Raw genomic sequence first — 19,273 nt, 5'->3', positions numbered from 1 at the left:
TGAGAATGATGTAAATACTAAATTCATGTATGAAATTCTCAAAAATATTAAACTAAAAATAGATAATATTTTGAAAGAAAAAAGGGGCTAGAGAGGTGCTTTAGTGGTTAAGAACACTGAGTACTCTTCCAGAGGAATTCATGGCAGCTCAAAACATTTGTAACTCAGGCCCCAGGGCAAGTCAATGTTCTCATCATCTGGTGTCCAGGGGCACTCATGCATGTGGTACATAGACATAAAAGCAGGCAAACACACATATGTGTAAAATAATAATAATAATAATAATAATAATAATAATAATAATAATAACTATTGATATAATTGTAAAAAGAGAAGAAATGTGCACAGTCCCTGCCCACCCATTGACTCAGAGAAAGAATAACTCAAGAACCCCACATTTCTTCCTCCCAGCGGTGTTCGGCCAGCGCCTGGATGAGACTGTGGCCTATGAGCAGAAGTTTGGCCCTCAGCTGGTGCCCATCCTGGTGGAGAAGTGCGCAGAGTTCATCCTGGAGCATGGTGTGAGTGAGGAGGGCATTTTCCGCCTGCCTGGGCAGGATAACCTAGTGAAGCAGCTGAGAGATGCATTCGATGCAGGGGAACGACCTTCTTTTGACAGGTATGCTGTCCTCCTTACCTGCCCTGTCCCGTCTGCCTGTGCCCTGTCCAACTGACGAGGCAGAGAAGATCTAGGGGAGCCAGGGAGCCTTCAAAGGCTTCAAGACCCCAGAACGCAATAGGAAGAAGGATTTCCTTGCTCTGTTCATCACTCCGAATTTTGGGACCTAGGCACAGTTAAAAGAGTGTGCAGATGATTTATATGACATAGTGTGATCTAGGCAGAGTCAGGTGATGCTTAGGGCAGGAGGGAAGGGGGGATGCAGAGCATGGGGGAAAGCTGAGGCTTAGCCTAGGAACACTGCCCAGCATCCTCGTCAGGCAGAGGAGAAGCACGAAGAGCAGGGTTATCTGCATAAACACATCTGTGACGATTAGCACATCTGGAACCGCAGGCACCAGAAGACTGCTCCAGCATTCCAGAGTGGCTGGAATTAGTAATTCTCATAAGTCTGCAGGTCCACAGGACTGTGTGATTCTGAACTCAACTTTGAACCATCTGACTAGAGCACACTCCTTCATAGCAGCCTGGTGTTCGTTCTTATCCTCCTCAAAGGTTTCTAGTCCTGTATGAGGCACATCTGATCACTCTCCAGGAACCCAACAAGGATGTCCTTCTCTACCATGCTCAGTTGGTCCAGCCCCACACACTGCATGCTCAACTGGTACAGCTCCACATTGGCATTGCCTGCTCAGCTGATCCAGCCCTATATCCACATTGCATGCTCAGCTGGTCCAGCCCCATAGCCACACTGCATGCTAAGCTGGTCCAGTCTTACATCCACCCTGCATTCTTAGCTGGTCCAGCTCCACCTTCACACTGTACGCTCTGTTGACTGCAGTACCTGATTGCCTGCATGCTCTTGTCCTGCTGGCTTAAGACCAACCACTCTTACCAAGTTAGCTGCCGAGCAAACAAGCTTTGGTACAATGGGCCTGAACACTACCCAGTTCACAAATGTTGAAGTCCCCCAGAGTTATTTAGGTCAGAGGGGAAGTTCTGAAGGCCTGAGTCATTCTTATGCAGGCATCTCCTTGCTCTTCCTCTTCAGCCCCATTCTGTTCACCACTGCAGCCGTTTTCCCTCTGAAGCATCTCTAAGGCCCATCGGTTTCTCTCCATGCCCACTCTGGCATAGTCTTTGTTTGGCCCATCTATGACTATCTCTTCTGCCTTTAGTATGCCATAGGCTAATTTACCTATCTAGTTTAGGCAAACAGTGGTAAACCACTGGAACTAGAGCAAGTTATGGGCCTGTTCAACAGAACAGCCAATTACAATCCATAAGCAGGAGCCTATTCCAATAGAGTCACTGTCCTTATTCAGGTTCACAGCGCAGTCAGTTACAGTCCACAGGCAGGAGCCCATCCTGGTATATTCACTGTCACTATATTCAGGTTGCTTCTTAATTTTTAAATTATGGTTGAGTTGATCAAGAGATGTAGGTGGATTATTGCTTAAAGAGTAAAGTCAGGATGCCAAAGAACACAGGTTATAGTGGGATTTGCTAAATAACTGCCTTGCATGCCTGTTTGAATTCTGCTAGGTCTGTAGCCTTTGATTTCCATGAAATCTGGGAGCTTAGAAGGAGGAAAGCTACCCCCACATACCCACATATACACAACCACACACATACATACACACATATACACATACACAATAATTTGCATACACACACATATACATATACACAATTGCACACACATATACGCATACACATACACATAGATACACATGTACACACATAGACACACATATACACATTTATACAATCACACATATCACAATCGAAGAGAGAAATAGGGGGAAAGAGAGGAGAAAGAGTCCTTTTAGGGCCAGCTCCTGGGTCCATATATCCCTTGAGTGGACAAACCTTATTTGGAGAAGAATGTAGGATTCTTTTGTTCTTGTCATTTAACTAAGTTTCAGAATGTTTAGGGCCCAGGCTAGGAGTGTGTCCCAGCACCTATGGTGACCATGGCTTGGCACTTTGCAGGCATTTGCCACAGGCATAGCTGTGGTGTGAGCTACATCTCTTCTAGTTACAGTTTTTCTGAACCCTGACCATTTATCAATCAGTGAGTTACAGGAGTTGGAAGGTCAAGAGGGCCCTTCCTGGCATCTCTAACAGAGGGCCAGTGGGTGGCCACTGGGTCTTGCACGGGTCATACATAGAGTTGGTACTGTCAAATGATCTGCTATGTTTCTTCACCTGAATGGAAGAAACATGGTTCTTGTGCTTGGTGCTGTTCTAGCACAGGTGTACGTGGTTCTCACAAAATAGAGAAAGCAAATATGAGAGCCTCCTTGTATGGCCAGGGCAGGTGGCTCAGTGGCTAAGGAGCTCCCCACTCAAAAAAAGATGGGAGTGGGAGTGCAGTGCGATGTAATATTAAGCCTCTAAATGGTTGTTCTGGAAATGGCAGATGAGAAAGAAACCTCTGATTACATGGGGGTTCAGATCCCTTGCAATGAATGGAAGGAATCTGGTGACCTGTCTATAATCCCAGTCCTCCAGAGGCCAGGACAAGAGATCCCCTGAGCTATCTGGATACCTAGATTGCCCAAATCTTCAAGCTTTTGTGTTCAAGTGAAAGACCCTGCTCAATACATAAGGTGGGAAGAAATCAAGGAAGACACCCATGTCAACATCCGTCCTCCACAGAAACATGCACTCACATATATGTGTACCCACACATATGGAAACATGCATAAATACACACATAACATACACATGCAAAAACCAATTTTAAAAATCTCCTTGTTAGTTTCTACCGGGCTTGAATACCTCTTGGTCACAACCCTGATGTCCTTCCCATCCCTGTGCTCTCTCTGGAAATGGACAGGTGTGCTTCATGGTACATATGCGGGCTCCAAGGCAACCTGGCAAGGCCACCAAAGGTGGGTCAGAGCTCAGACCCAACAAAGACAGTCACTTAAGACTGATCCTTTGGTTTGGAGGGACAGCCAACTCAAGAGAAAGACTTAGACCGTAAGGGTGACCCCCGAGTCAGCACCGACACAGTGGAGGGGACATTATGCCCCCAATACACAGAATGTGTTAGTGCCCAAAACAATAAGTAGAGAAAACAAAATTCAGAGAAAGGAAGCCTGACATAGTCTGGTAAACTAGAGAAGGGCTCGAGAAAATAATGTTGAGGATGAGACCCAATAAATGGAAATAAGAAGCTGGCCAGGCTAATCTCAGGCTATCATCATCAACTTTGTCCAAATTAATTGGGCTGTTTGGATGTTTCTAAGAATATAATATAACATAATATAATATGATATAATATAATCTTTGAATTACCCCTATTGTATCTTTGGTAACCTTTCTATTTCTTCTTCCTTTTTTTCACCCCGAGACAGAGTTTCTCTCTGTATCCCCGGCTATCCAGGAACTCGCTCTATAGACCAGGTTCACTCTATAGACCAGGCTGACCTCAAATTCACAGAGAGTTGTGTGCTTCTGCCTCCCAAGTGCTGGTTTCACGTGCACCCACGGTCCTCCCTGGCTAGTCATAACTGGTTATCTTTGTCGTCTTAGTTTCTTGTGAGAAAACTGCCTGTTTTACGTTGAAATTTCTCGCTAAGGGTCTGGTTTCCATCCTTATCACTGATAACATTTTTCTCACTGAAACTCTTTTCCTCTCCATTCATTCTATGGCTGTGTTTGTTTTGTATGTTGGGGCCATGCTGTCAGTGGATAAGATGGAGAGGAAGGGGGCTGGGCTACGGAAGGCAGTGGCTATCTGAGTCAGGAGTGGAAGGAGAGGGGCCATAAGGGATTCATTTGAGATGACGACTGGGACACGGAGCTTCAATGTGTACAGGGTAAAGGAGAGAGCATAGGCAAGCAGGGCCCTGGATGTGGTAAAGACACTGGGTCAGGTATAGCACAGGGACATTTCAGAGCATCCTCCTGCAGACTGCCAGCCCGTGATTCTTCTGCCACTTTCTTGGGCTCTTCTCTCTCTGTTCTCACCAAGAGTGCTTTCCCTAGGTGTCTTTTGCTCAGGGGTGTTCTAGACAGTGAGGGTAGGAGGTTTCTGACTATCCATGTTAAGGGAACATCCCCGGCCCACACATCCTGCCTTGGAGTGCAGATGGCATCCTGTGCACTTGTTCTCTTTCAGAGGCAGCAAGTTCACGAGCTTCAGAGGCACGGGTGGGGGGAACGGATTGAGGGGGTAGGGATGGGGTGTGGTGTGGTATGGGTGGTGCAGAAGTCAAAGCCAGAAATTAGTAACTAAGAACAGAAACCAAAACAAAAGAAACACACACACACACACTCACACACACTCACTCGGTATTCTTGTTTACCTCGTCTCAAATGCCTCAGTGACAGGCCACAACAGCACTGCCCACGTAGCTTCGGAGCAGAGCTATAGCACCTGGCTTTATGGTGATCACTCCATGGTTTCCATACAGTGACTGAATTCCCTAGTGGCATATTTCTCAGAACACACCCCTTATTGGGTAACACACTGTAATGTGGTAGACTCAGATTTAGTTTCTCTTTTAACAGACTAGGCACAACCCCTGCAATTCAAGGGCCCGCAGACGTCCCAGGCCTGGCCGCAGGTAGTATTCTTGGGCTCTTCAGGGCTTTGCCGCTGTCTGTATTCGCACTGTCAGGAAGCAATGGCAGTTTGTCAGTGAACAGGACGGGCTGTGTTCCTCTAAAACCTGGTTTCTCGATGCTGTAACTACGAGCGTATACACTTTCCCATGTCATGAGAGAGACGCTTTCGGTTTTGTTTTCCCCAAGCACTTAAAAAAGTGCTGCGACCTGATGGAACCGGGTATTCCCGTAGGTTTACTACATAAATCATAAAAGGAAGGAAATAGGGAAGAAAGGATGCCCAAGATAAAAATAAGCTTCCTCATTGGTTATGACTGAATTAACTATTGATGAAGCATATGGCTGGACCCCAGAGCTGCTTTGAGAATTCTGGGAGTAAACGAGAACAACGGACCAAGGATATAAACAAGTTTACATGTGCAAAGAATGAGAGACTACATAGACATTGTTAACCGTGATCTATTAAGTGGTCTGAAGAAATAAGAAAACAGAAAAAGATCGAAATAATTAAAGAGCATTTAATGAAAAAGTGACCCTTCGTGTTAGCAACTGTGTGGAAGCAGGAAGTGGCTGGGCTGCTCTGGGCGCTGGTGTCTGGGTCTGGGACTTTCCCAGACGCTGGTCCTTTGTAACACGTCCCTCTGTAGTTCACGCTTTGACCGGGTGGTCCCGTCCCAACAAGTGACAGGCCTCTGGGTTCTGCGCTCTAAGTGCAGCCGGTTTTCTTCCAGGGACACAGACGTGCACACGGTGGCCTCTCTATTGAAGCTCTACCTCCGAGACCTCCCGGAGCCCGTGGTTCCCTGGAGCCAGTACGAAGGGTTCCTGCTCTGCGGGCAGCTCATGAATGCTGATGAGACAAAGGTCAGTGTCTCTCTTGCTGACTGTCCTTCTGCTTCTGAACAGGGTTCTAGCAGGTGGGAGTGAGTCATGGGGCCCATGCCCCTTGGTAGGAGACTCTGTCAGACTGGTGCTTCACTAGCAGTGCCAGGCCAATGGTGCCATCCCACTGGCAAAATAGCAAGAAGACCGGGATTTGACCTTAGTTCTTTATGCACTGTATGAGTTACTACCTCGCTGCTGTGACAAAATACCAGATGAAAACCACATAAGGAAGGGTTTTATTGGGCTTGGTTTCAAGAGATGGTGTATGGTGGCAGAGAAGCTTTGTCAGCAGGGGCATAGGCAGCTGTCACACCGTACCCACAGGCAGGAAGCAGGCAGAGATGAGTGCCTGTCCTCAGCTGGCTTACTTTTTACCACAACACCAGACTCACAGCCAGGGTGGGCCTTCCCACCTACGTTAAACCTCTCTGGACACACTCTTGCAGATGTCCTCAGAAACCTGCCTCCATTGTGATGTGGTATTTCCCTCTGCATGATGTGATTACCATTAATGAATAAAGAAACTGCCTTGGCCTGCTGATAGGCAGAATTTAGGTAGGTGGGGAAAACTGGACTGAATGCTGAGGAAGGCTGAGAGAGAGATGCCATGGAGCCGCTGCCGGACATAGATGTGCTGAAACTTTGCTGGTAGGCCACGACATCGTGTTGATGCACAGATTGATGGAGATTGGTTAAATTAATATGTAAGAGTTAGCCAATAAGAAACTAGAGCTAATGGGCAATATGGTTTCTGTGTGATTATTTCGAGGCTGAGCAGTCAGGAACTAACTGGCGGGCCACCTGTAACACCATTAGTCATTCTAAATCCAGTCAGGTTGATAACTAAGAATAGCCTCCTCATGCATGTTCTCTGAGGCTCAGTATATTTACTTGACCCAATAGGATTTCTGTGGTGATGTAATATTATCACTGTCCCATGTGCTAACTTATAGCCACGTGTGCTATCATGTCCATGAAAAACAGGTAGTATACCAGAAGAGCCACATTCTTAATTTTATTTACATTGAATGGCTACATGCGGCAATCAGCACATGTGTCGGGCAGCACACACTTAGACAATGCCCTTGTCTGACTGGCCTGCTACTGTTCAGAAGATCAAGGCATGTGAAACTCACTAGTAACTAAGATACTTTTGGGTTGAACAGTTCTCTGTTCTTCAGTGTTTGTGATATAGTCTGAGTCTCAGGACGTCCAGGCCAGTGAGAAAACAGCTTTCAGACTCCCCAGGGTGGACTGCTAGTGGGGAACCACGATTATTGGGGTTCCATGGTTATGAGGAGCCATGGTTATGGGGATCCATGGTTATGGGAGCCATGGTTATAGGGAGCCACAGTGATGGGGCTCCATGGTTATGGGGCTCCATGGTTATGGGGAGCCATGGTTATGAGGAGCCATGGTTATGGGGAGCCATGGTTATGAGGAGCCATGGTTATGGGGAGCCATGGTTATGGGAAGCCACGGTTATGGGAAGCTACAGTATATGGGATCCATGATTATGTATGGGGAACCACAGCTATGGGGAGCCACAGTTATAGGGAGTCATAGTTATGAAGATCCTGGCACAGAGGAGTGTTTTCCATCTCAAAGCTAGGATGGGAAGAGAACTGCGATGATGTAGCCACCACGTAGCTGTTTCCTAAGAAGAAAAATTAGGCCTCACGGTCTCCGAGTTTGGGTGTTGCAGGGGAGAGATGGGAGAGCCCTTGGTTTGCAGGGACATTTCAGATCTCCTTTGTGAACGAAACTCAATAAAGCTTGCAAAACACCTAGAAAAAAACATACTAGATGCCATCCCCCATGTCAGCAGAGGGTGATCACAGGCTCTGCAGGCAGCTGCGGCTGCAGGAGCATCCTTCCTCTCCCTAGCACATGTGACCCATGAATGGCAGCATCTGACATCTACAGCTATTGTAGAATTTGAATTGCCCATCCCAGAGCGTGCCTTCCAGCTTGGCCCATCTGGCCTATGTCCCAGAAGTTCTCAGCAAGACCACAGGGCTTTAGAGCCACCACAGAAGAACCATTTTCTCATCACTTTTAAGGTCATTCTGAGATGTGAGGTTGTGGTTTGTTTATCGGATCATTACCTCGTTCATTCAGCAAACCATCACGAGTGTGAATTATCAGGTAGACCATTCTTACAGGTGCTCAAAGTTGGGAGTGGGTGGGCTACGTTATTTCAAACAGACTTTTTAAATGCGCAGCAGAAAAAAAAATACAGCAGTTGGGGATGTAGCTCAGTTGGCAGAGGGCTTGCCTAGCCTATGTAGGGCCCTGGGTTTGATCCTCAGCATGGCACAGACTGAGTGTGGTGGCACACGTGTGTAATCTCAGGCAGGAGGATCAGAAGCTCAAGGTCATCATTGGCTACGTGGGGAGTTCAAGGCCAGTCTGGGCTTCAGTTCGCATTTCATGAATTCTCAGAACTTTGATCTCAAAGGATTTTAACTCTTAGACCTGTGGGAACAGGAGTTTTCCCTATACAGATGTCCCTACATTCGTTGCTGACAGACAGGCAGCAGACTTGCTTACTCGTGTCCAACTCTCTTCCCAGGCTCAGCAGGAGTTGGTGAAGCAACTTTCCATCCTGCCCAGGGACAACTACAGTCTCCTGAGCTACATCTGCAGGTGAGCCTCCCGGTGTGGAGCCCCAACCTCCAGCCACAGCAGGAAGAAGCCCTGGGGAGAAGAGGAAGCCTTTTCTAAGATCCCAGATTCTGGTCTGGCATTGTAGAAGGTCAATTTCATTCACATAGCTCTGAGGGGGTGTTCTTGCACACACTCCTCAGGGATCCTTAAGAACCTGCACACAGAATGGGCGTATTTCTTCCTTCAGTTTTGTCCCAGAGCATGCACGAGAACCTGGAATCACGTTGTCCCCAAAACTAGCACTCTGGAAACTTTCACTCTAGGCCGCCATTTTATTTTCCTGCAGACTTTTCTGAGGACCCACTGTGTGAGTCCTTGGGGCAACACCTTGCAGGTGGACCAGCCCAGGTCTGCTGTGCTGAGAATCTTCACCCCCCCACACCTCCATGTTGTCTTTTATTTTTCAAAAATACTGTGATGTAATTTCCAAATTATAAAGATGATTCTCATTTATTCTGGACACCACAAAGATACAAGAACTGTAAGTAAGAACCAACAACCCTCATGCAGTAACTTCTCCTCCTGAGTACTTTCTCTTCCGATAAATCGTTGTTTACATCAGTGTAACTACAGGGGGATGCTTTACACCTAACTGAAACGCATGTCCTTTATCAAAAAATAAATTATCCCATAATATGTCATTTTTCATCATGTGAACACATCATTTTATTTTATTTCTCAAATTTGGAGTTTTATGGTACTCCACTCTACCTACGTTGAAATGTTTTTTTTTTTTTAAAGTCCCCCAAATTCCTTTACTGATGTGTTCAGTCATTTTTGTTTTTCAAACAAGTCTGAGGACTTCAGGCTTCTGATGGGTGGAAGTGTAGTGGGATTTCCTTGTTAGACCCTGACACCTGCTGAGAGTGAGAGACCTCCATTCTCCGATCAGAGGACACCTGTCAGGAGCCCCTGGCGACCATCTCTCAGACCTCACTGACACATCTTTCCTCTCTGGAGACAGGGATGGGGTGGGTACTGAGAAGCAAATGGTAAAGACAAAACACTAAAGCTGTTGGGCACCCATCTGAGTCTTTCCAGCCATGCTTGTTCCCAAACAATCCCTGCTGAGAGATTTCCACCTCCAGCCCACCCCTCTGGCTCCTCATCCCTCCTCCATCTGTGAAGTTCCAGATTCTAGTTAAACTCTTGCAGGCAGAGCCCGTTCACTCCATTCCGGAAACAGGGGGAAGAGCTAGAATTCAAGCAGTGTGCCCTTGGGTCCAGGGATTCCTCTCTTCTGGCCACTTCCCATCATCTGAAATGGGGTTCCGTGGTTGCCCACAGATTCCTGCACGAAATCCAGCTGAATTGCGCCGTCAACAAGATGAGTGTGGACAACCTGGCCACTGTGATTGGAGTGAACCTCATCAGGTCGAAGGTCGAAGACCCAGCTGTGATCATGAGAGGTACATAGGCCGATCCTGCATGGAGAGGTGCCCAGGAGGTGAAAGCGAGAACACTGTCCCTAGCGTCTGTGTCCTGCTTGCAGCTCACAGAGCTTGCCCCTTGCCATCTCTTCTGAGTAGTATTAGCAGCCTCATGAGTAGTGCAGGAATTATGTCTCCTGCTCAGTGGTCCCAGAGCCCAGTAGTCTAACCGCAGACCAGTTAACTAGTGTTTCCCCAGTCTTTTGTATGACTTTAAAATACCGTTAACCAAGAGGAGCCAACAGGGCTTTGTTTTATGAGCCGGTTCACGAGTAGGCTGCTGTAAAGCTAGGCTGAAAAGCTTTCTAAGGTTGTGTCTTGGCTTGATAAGCAAAAGCCCTGGTCTGGGGGGGGGGGGGGGGGGGCTCATGTCTGCCATATGTGTGGTGAGGAAGTGTTCCTGAAACCCATTTGCTTTGGGTGCAATAAGACGACAGACATCACATTGAAGACCACAGCAGGAGACAAAGATGCCTTTTTTTTTCTTGATTATTATTATTACCTACTGCCTCATAAAACCTGATCCAGGGCAATATAGGTGGGAAATGTCCTCAACAGTTCTTTGTTCACCCCACCCCCATTTTTATATCTTTATTGTAGTACATTCTCACACCAAAATAGTCTACTCCAAATAATTAAGAATGGTCCCATGAAATACAAATGAGGCCCGTGGTTTTCAGGCTATCGTGGAAACATCCTCTGGGAGGGTGGCATCCCTCAAGTGCTTCCAGGTTGCAGGTTCCTGATCCATCGACCAGCACTCCAAATCTCTTCTTTCCTTCAGGGACTCCTCAGATCCAAAGAGTGATGACCATGATGATCAGAGACCATGAAGTCCTCTTCCCCAAGTCCAAGGATGCACCACTGTCACCCCCTGCCCAGAAGAATGATGCCAAGAAGGCTCCAGTGCCCCGGAGCTCTGTGGGATGGGATGCCACAGAGGACCCGCCCCTCTCCAGGACAGACAGCTGCAATAGCACAGTAAGATGCCTGCTGCCCCAGCAGACTCTTCCTTTAGTCTGGTCATTCTGAGGCAGTGATGGGTGATGCTGGGCTGTGGGTAGAGCTGGCACAGACAGACCCATCAGAATACACTGGGAAAACTTGGGGCTAGGGACATGTGTGAGAATTGCCATAGGCTGGGTTTTGGGACCTTGTCTCCAAGGCAAAATCCCAGGGAAGTTCAACAGAAAAAAAATGAATGCAGGATTGCACGTGTAAGAGCTGCTAAGCATTCCAAGGGGACATTCAAAGGGGATGGCTGTCCTGGTGATTCTGAGCCTGACTCCTTCCTCAGAGCTGGGGATGTGTTCGTGCAGTCAGCCCCATTCCCTGATAAGCTCCTCGGCAGTGTCCAGCCCTCGCTTGGAGAGAAGGCTCAGAGCTCACGTTCTCAGTGCTGCCAAACACTGAAGCCTCCAAAATATAGACTACTAGAGGGTGAAAACTGACCAAGGTCATGAGTTTATAGGGACAGATTTTTTTTTAAAGGATACATAGGCTTTTTCTAGCAGCTTGTTTTTTTATGTGTGGCCAGGTTAAAAAAAATTAAATTTCTAGTTGATCAAGAAAGCTACCTATGATGTTGTTAAAGATTAGAGAAAAAAAAACGCAACAAATTACTGTGATTGAGGTATTTTATTTATTTATTTTTGGGTTGGTTGGTTGTTTTGCCTTGGTTTGCTTTTTTTTTGTGGGTCTTGGAGTATAGAATTTGTATGGCTGCATTATCTTACTAACTCCCTAAAACTAATTACAATGTAAAGTCAGGCAACTTTGTTAATAAATCACCCACAGTTCTTGAGAGCCATGGCTCTGCTCCCTTGCTAGTGGCTCTGAAATGACAGGTAACCACTGTGCTGAGAAAGTCAATGAGTCAGTTCCAGAGTCCACACCCCTGGAGGCTGTGATGTCAGAGTCCACACCCCTGGAGGCTGTGATGTCAGAGTGCACGCCCCTGGAGGCTGTGATGTCAGAGTGCACACCCCTGGAGGCTGTGATGTCAGAGTGCTCACCCCTGGAGGCTGTGATGTCAGAGTGCACACCCCTGGAGGCTGTGATGTCAGAGTCCACACCTCTGGAGGCTGTGATGTCAGAGTCCACACCTCTGGAGGCTGTGATGTCAGCGTGCACACCCCTGGAGGCTGTGATGTCAGAATGCACACCTCTGAAGGCTGTGATGTCAGAGTCCACACCCCTGGAGGCTGTGATGTCAGAGTGCATGCCCCTGGAGGCTGTGATGTCAGAGTGCATGCCCCTGGAGGCTGTGATGTCAGAGTCCACACCCCTGGAGGCTGTGATGTCAGAGTGCATGCCCCTGGAGGCTGTGATGTCAGAGTGCATGCCCCTGGAGGCTGTGATGTCAGAGTCCACACCCGTGGAGGCTGTGATGTCAGAGTCCACACCCCTGGAGGCTGTGATGTCAGAGTCCACACCCCTGGAGGCTATTATTTACCATGCTCATTTATTGTGGTTGGGCATCTGAGGCAAGAGAGGCTTATTGAGGTGGCAACATTAGCATCCCCTAGAGCAGAATGTCATGTCTGAAGTCTTATTACCACTGCAAGACTGCGTGCTCATACCAAAGCAGGGGATTGGCTAGAAGGTACCTCAGCCCCACCTTTTCCCTCTTATGTGGGACTCATTTTTCCCTTTTCTATTCAATTTGATTTTACATACAACTACATGGTTTTAAAAAAAAAAGAGTCCTAATAAGTTACCAGCTGAGAAGTCCTATACCATGTTGGCTCATATCTCTTATATGATTGCTGTAAGAAAAGACCTGGCAAAAGCCGCTTAGGAAAGCAGAGGTTCCTTAAGCTTATAGTTGGAGCTTACAGTCCATGAAGGCAGTGAAACCACGGCAGCAAGGGCTGGGGGCAGCTGGTCACAGTGTAGCCACAGTCCGGGAGCAGAGAGATGAGCCCAGCTCCCATTCTCCTTTTCCTTCAGTCCAGGAAGCAAAGGCCTGTTGATGGCTCTGCCCCCAGGTAGGTGGGTCTTCCCACCTCCATTAACTGACTCTTTCTGGCAGGCATGCTCGGGGGATCATCTCCATGGCGAGTCTAGATTCTGGCACATTGCCAGTGTTGATGGGCACACTTCCCTTTTCTCGCCCTCCCTTTCCCGCTGTGCTCATTTGCCACTCCCCCTTCAGTTGTCCCTATATATCTGTATATATAGCTACCAACGCGACCTCAGTTTTGGCAACTATATGGTGTTTCATTCATTGACTGTGCTGTGGTCCCCTCTCCAGGTCTGGGATGGACATGTCAGTTTTGCACCACACAGGGCTTCCATAAACCATCCTGCCCACTTTGATGTGTGCTCAGGCAGATACAATTATGGGATAAATTCTCAGAAATGGGATTAGTAGGCAAGAAGGTAAATATATTTAAATGTGTATTTTTCATACATGTTATTGGCATCTGTGCCATTTTATGCTTTCACAGCAATGCATGAAAAGACCCATGTCTCATGGAGTTGTGTCATCAGGTTTGGGGGTGACCCCATCTCATAAAGAACTGATAATTTAGTCATTTTAACTGGTCACCTGGCTGTGATCTCCTACTGATTTTAAAAAGAGGCTAAATATCTTTTTTAAAGTCTCAGGGTCAGTTTGGTTTTTTTTTCCTCTGTGAACTATTTGGGGATTTTTTTCTTTAAATATATATTTATTTTGTATGTATGTACATGAGCCTGCTTGAGTACCTGTGCACTACACGCACGCAGGAGCCTGCAGAGGCCAGAAAGGGGCATCGGAGCCCCGGGGACAGGAGTCAGAGGTGGTTGTGAGCTGCTGTGTGGTTGCAGGGAACTGAAGTTGGGTCCTCTTCAAGAGTAGGTGCTCCTGACCCCTGAGCAACCTTCCAGCGCAGACTAGCTATTCTTTAAGTCCCTTGCCCATGTCTTCTTGGTCATTGATATTTTCCTTCTCAGTCAGTACCACAGGGGGGTCGCCCTTCACTGTCTGTAACATGCGTCACAGAGCCACTGCCAGCTTGCTGTTTGGCTTCTCACTTAGTGGGTGGCGGCATGTTTGCTTTGCTTTCTTCTTCATCTTGGAGGTCGTGGAAATACCTTCAGTGGGCTTTACTGAACTTCACTAAGGGTCGTGGGCTTTGAGTCACAACTGACAAGTTCATGAAAGGATCCTGGCTTAGGATTTTCACACCGATTGAGCAAATGATGTTAGTTCACACTCCCTCTCTAGAGTTTGAACGGGTCCCTGAACTGTCATACCACTGAGGTGGCCCACTAAGGGCGTAACCAGGATAAACTTCTCAGGTTCCTTATCTTGGGGACATGGCACACAGAAAGGAAAAAAAAAAAAAAACCTTATAATAATATCCATGGCTATTTTTTCCAGGCAAGTAGTCCTGATGCCACCAGCCCCACAGGACCACAGCCAGGTGACCAGTGTCAGGAGGATAGTGGGAAAGGCCCCAAGGAAAACCCGGGAGACTGGAAGGTGCAATCTCGTAAAAGGACTCAGACGCTCCCCAACCGGAAGTGTTTCCTGACGTCAGCATTCCAAGGAACCACTAGCAGCAAACTGGAAATCTTTAAAAATGAGTTCTGGTCTTCATCTTCAGAGGCCAAGAAAGGGGAAGGGCACAGGAGAACTTTGTCTCAAGATTTGCGCCACCTTTCCAATGACCAGCGGACTTCTACCTACGACAATGTCCCCGCCCCACTAGGGTCCCCAGGGAGCCCAGCAGGTACACTGTCTCCCCCTGCCTGTGACCCCAAGAGAGATGCTCCAGCCAGCACAGACTCTGAAATGGAGTGTGGAAGCAAGAACTCTGGAGAGGATGACCTTGACTCTTTGCAGAGGACGGTCCAGCACCTACAAAAGGAAATAGAAACCCAGAAGCTCACATACGAGGAACAGATCAAAACGTAAGTCCGTGCAGAGGGCCACGGAGCATACCTGGCTCCTGTGTTTAGGAGGAAGTATATATTGTCTCAACCTTCTAAAATGTTACACCATAAAGTACAATCTATAACAACCAAACCTATCAAAGGAGAGGACAAACGGAGAGAGATTAGGTGGGAAAGTCCTGCCCTGCTGAACAGATCTTTGGAAGCTTGTGAAGCCCAATTAGCCCTAAGGGTAAATACGCTTAGCTGAGATGAGGGAACTTTCACAGTATTCTGTATTAATGGATGTTTTCGGGGCTGACCGCCTGGTGTTGGATAGCGATTGCTGTGCTCTTCCCTGGGGAGGACTATTTCTCCACTCCCAGCATTCCTTAGCTGCCTGTTGCTTTTCATGTAGGGTTGAAGCCTTGTGGGCCTTTCCCCGTTCACTTTGGCGTGCCTTTGTTTGGGCAGTCATGTTGGTGAGGCTTTATGAATTTTGCTTCTGAGTGGTTGGTGACACAACCTCTCAGCAAACTTCCTGATCTTCTGGCTCTTAGGGCTTGTGCAATCTGTCCACCTCCTCTTCCCCAGTTTTCCCTGACCCTTAGGTGACAGAGTGTTTTGTAGATGTATCCATTGGAAGCTGAATCCATAATCAATGCATTTTGATTGGCTGTGGATTCTGCAATGGTCTTTGTCACAAAGAGAAGTATCCTAGATGAGTGGCAGAGACTGCACCTACCTGTGGGTGTAAGGGCAAGTTAGATGGCTGTTAGGGATTATGTTAGTTTGGTAAAGTGATGGCTATAGGTTCTACTCCTAGATTTGCAACTTTGCTAGTCCTGAGTAGTAGGCTGGGTTTGTGTACCCAGCATGGTTTCCCTCTTGTTGAATGGGCTTTAAGGCTCATTAGCTACTGGTTACACCAATGTGTGTGCCACTACTGCACCCGTGGGGTTATCATACCAGGCTGGTCATTGTGGTTCTTTCCCCGTTCTTCTCCTTTGGCAATTTCCTTCTCAGAGAGGTAACTTTAGTCCTACTTGACACACAAAAATGAACAATAATGAACTTCCATATTTATGGATACTTCTTTTATTAATATTTAGGTGGCAGAAAGAAAGACTATTGTGAGCCTCTATCCATTGCTCTATACAGAGGGATGGCTCTCAAGCAAAATGTGTTTTGTCCCATAATTTGAAGTCAACCATTTGTAGACTTCTGTGATACCTTATGTGGTAGCAAATCAGCCCCAGAAAAGGCTCTCATTGTGCCCTAGCCCAAATGCCACTGAAGGACTGATGACCATAGAAATATATGCTCCTCCCAAATATAGAAGTCTCTGAGACATCTGTTAGCCTAGCCATGGCAGAGGTAGGAGAAGGCTTGGCAGTGTCTTCTAGTTGAATCCGCACGAGAAGTGCCCCATTTGTCAGAAGAATCAGGAGCCCCAGAAGTATCAAAGCATTCTTGAAGGCCATACAGTTGATTATTGTGGGGCCAGGTTTGAACCTTGACCCAAGGTCAGGCTCTCAAGTCCATGTCGTTTCTACTCTCCACTCCAGTCAGTGGTCAAGATCCAGCACAGCATCTCACATGTGTTTTCTTCAAGCCAGAAGAAGACGGGAAGCTGGGAAAGAAGACTGAGTGTTGTAATGGGAGGGTCTAAAGGAGTGCAAAAGATTGCCATAGGAAGAGAAAGACAAATGGGCAGGCAAGACTCTGAGGGGAGTGTTCCACATAGAAACTAGCCAAGGCTCTTGAATACAGAACCCGAGGCATGGCCTCAGATGACAACTTGTGTCTGCAGGTGCGCACAGGAAGGCTGCTTAGGAAAGATGGAGAATGGCACCCACAGAATGAGCTTGGGACGAGGGAGGCAGCACCCAGAGGAGGAAACGCTGAAGCAAATTTCCTATCACACAGTCTGAAGTTCACCCACAGACCAGAAATTTCCTCCTTAGGCTTAAATAATGAACCATGTTCACTCATTCTTAAGGTTTAGTTCTGCACAGCTTGGCAGGGCACCTGGGCTGTGTTAGAATCTCAGCCAGTAGCAATGCCTGTCATGGGAATTCAGGAAGCCTATAGTTCATCCTCCCACCCCCAGGGCAGGATTTAGAATTCCAGTGGGACCCCAGAACCCCTGGTCCCTAAAATGTATTTCCCTTTCCTTTCCCAAATCTTGACCCCAGAGCGTGGGTCTTAGCTAGGAAGGGCTCTGCCCAGGCTGCCCACTAGAGCATGGCGAAGAGGCAGCAGAGATATGGCAGGTCTAGAATACTGAGCATCCACAGCTTTGGCTGAATTAGTCACACACAGTCCTGCAAGGTGGGAACCCAGCTCTGTTACACATGGCCCTTCTTCCAAATGTTTTGTCTGCTTAAACATAGGGCACAATCCGTAAAGTGACATGAAACACAGTAACATGAGAAATGTCACCAGGATGTTAAGTAAGGCCCTAGGGAATTCAGGTTTCCTGTGAAGTCTTCTGTTGGGCGGAAGGGCATACATCCAAGGCCCTGTCTGGAATGGCATTCACCAGTTGGATTTCATGTCTCAGAGAGGCAAATGAACAAGGGGCTGTGAATGTGGAGGAAGGGCTGGGAAGGAAGGGTTTAGAGCTAATACTCTGGTCTTCTTCCTTGCAGCCTGGAGAAAGAAAATTACGATGTCTGGGCTAAAGTGGTGAGGCTCAACGAAGAGCTGGAGAGGGAGAGGAAGAAGTTCGCGGCCCTGGAAATCAGCCTTCGAAATGTGGAGCGCTCCCGGGAAGACGTCGAGAAGAGGAACAAGGTCTTGGAAGAAGAAGTCAAGGAGTTTGTAAAGTCAATGAAGAAGCCTGAAACAGAGACCAAGGCTTGAGGCTCCGAGGTGTGTGGCAGGGGCAGTCAACACCACTCTCTTTCTCCTGCTCTGATGACTGGAAAGCAGGATCACCTCCAAAGCTGGACAGGGTATCTGAGGAAAAGTGCTGTGGTCCTCAGCCAATAAACAGAAGACGGGGGTGAGCGGGAACACGCCAGGACACCTGTGACCATGTGCTGTACTCCAGGGACTGTTATTCCACTGTGGGAAGAGTGAACTGGAATCTTCCAGGGCATGGCCAGGTCCAAAGGAGACATTTAAGGTGTGTGGCATCTCAGGACTAGGCCAAGGACTCAGGACTTCGTTTTCCATGTGGTTAACTTGCCTGGTCAGACAATACTAGTCGTTTCTAAGACATGTGCAGAACTTGATGGTTAGCTCTCAAATAGTAACCAGTGAGGACTCTTTGGGGAGGCTGGACTGTTGGTACCAGAATCAAAACAACGAGGTGTATTTATGAAAACAAAATTGGCGAGGAATTTCTATTCAAATAAAGAAAAAGGAAAGCAATAATTGAGCAAGGATTTTGACAATCTATAAAAGTGTTATAAGAATTAGTAAGGGGGGGGGCTGGAGAGTTGGCTCAGTGGCTATGAGCACTCGCTGTTCTTCCAGAGGACACAGCATCCACACAGTCACAACTGTTTGTAATTCCAGTTCCAGGGATCTGTCCCCCTCTTCTGGCCTCCTAGGGCACCAGGCATGCACACGGTACATATACATACAGGCAAGCAGAACACCCACATAATTAAATAAATAAGTATAATAATAATAATAACAACAATAAAGAAAAATGAATTAGGAAAGGGCACAGCAGGCGAGTCTCACGGCACATGGTTGTGTAAGCGGGGCTTATGCTGGGCTACCCTCCAGTGGCCCAAACTATGTCTGGAAAGCCTAAAAACAAAGGGTTCCAACTATGGGGGGGGGGGTGGCCTCAGGAGTGTGGATTTGTATGGCTAATATTCAAGATGATGTTGATGATGATGATTTTACTTCACCAAAATGAAAATGAATTTGCTCTTTAGAGGGACATCTGGCACTATTCTGTTTTTGTAACTATGGCTAGTGCTGCCTGCCTAGGCCATGGTTTATTGTCCGGATGTAAAAAGTACAGAGAGGAGAGTTCTGCTGAACCACCCCAGTGTCCTGAAGATGGAACTGATGGAGGAAGTGTGTGGAGAGCATAGAGCATCATCTTCGAAACATGCTTGTGGAAGACAGAGAAGGGGTGTTAGGGCATTACTAAGAGCGGTTAAGGATGTACGAGGGACCTCAGTGGGTAAAAGCACCAGCTTACAGGCATGACCCGCTCGAGAGATCCCTGGGACCTATACGCTGGAAGGAGAGG

The 19,273-nt window shown here is 47.4% G+C and overlaps 1 protein-coding gene across 2 annotated transcripts in view; it reads left to right on the top strand.

Annotated features, from left to right (window-relative positions):
• The window catches only part of Arhgap25 (Rho GTPase activating protein 25), an 82,066-nt gene extending 63,648 nt beyond the window's left edge, over window positions 1-18,418 (top strand). For both annotated transcript variants that reach the window (XM_041637890.1, XM_041637900.1), the window contains exons 5-11: window positions 412-619; window positions 5,935-6,067; window positions 8,664-8,737; window positions 10,046-10,167; window positions 10,973-11,169; window positions 14,558-15,090; window positions 17,706-18,418. In XM_041637890.1, coding sequence (XP_041493824.1) covers window positions 412-619; window positions 5,935-6,067; window positions 8,664-8,737; window positions 10,046-10,167; window positions 10,973-11,169; window positions 14,558-15,090; window positions 17,706-17,919 — 1,481 coding nt within the window. In that variant the 3' untranslated portion in view covers window positions 17,920-18,418. The remainder of the gene's footprint in view (window positions 1-411; window positions 620-5,934; window positions 6,068-8,663; window positions 8,738-10,045; window positions 10,168-10,972; window positions 11,170-14,557; window positions 15,091-17,705) is intronic.
• The last annotated feature ends 855 nt before the right edge of the window (window positions 18,419-19,273 follow it).

The sequence above is a fragment of the Microtus oregoni genome, unplaced genomic scaffold, assembly GCF_018167655.1.
Source record: "Microtus oregoni isolate MIOR12 unplaced genomic scaffold, Mior012 000002F_ref0000024, whole genome shotgun sequence".
In the NCBI taxonomy this organism is placed as follows: Eukaryota; Metazoa; Chordata; class Mammalia; order Rodentia; family Cricetidae; genus Microtus; species Microtus oregoni.
This window is presented reverse-complemented; position numbering and strand designations above follow the sequence as displayed.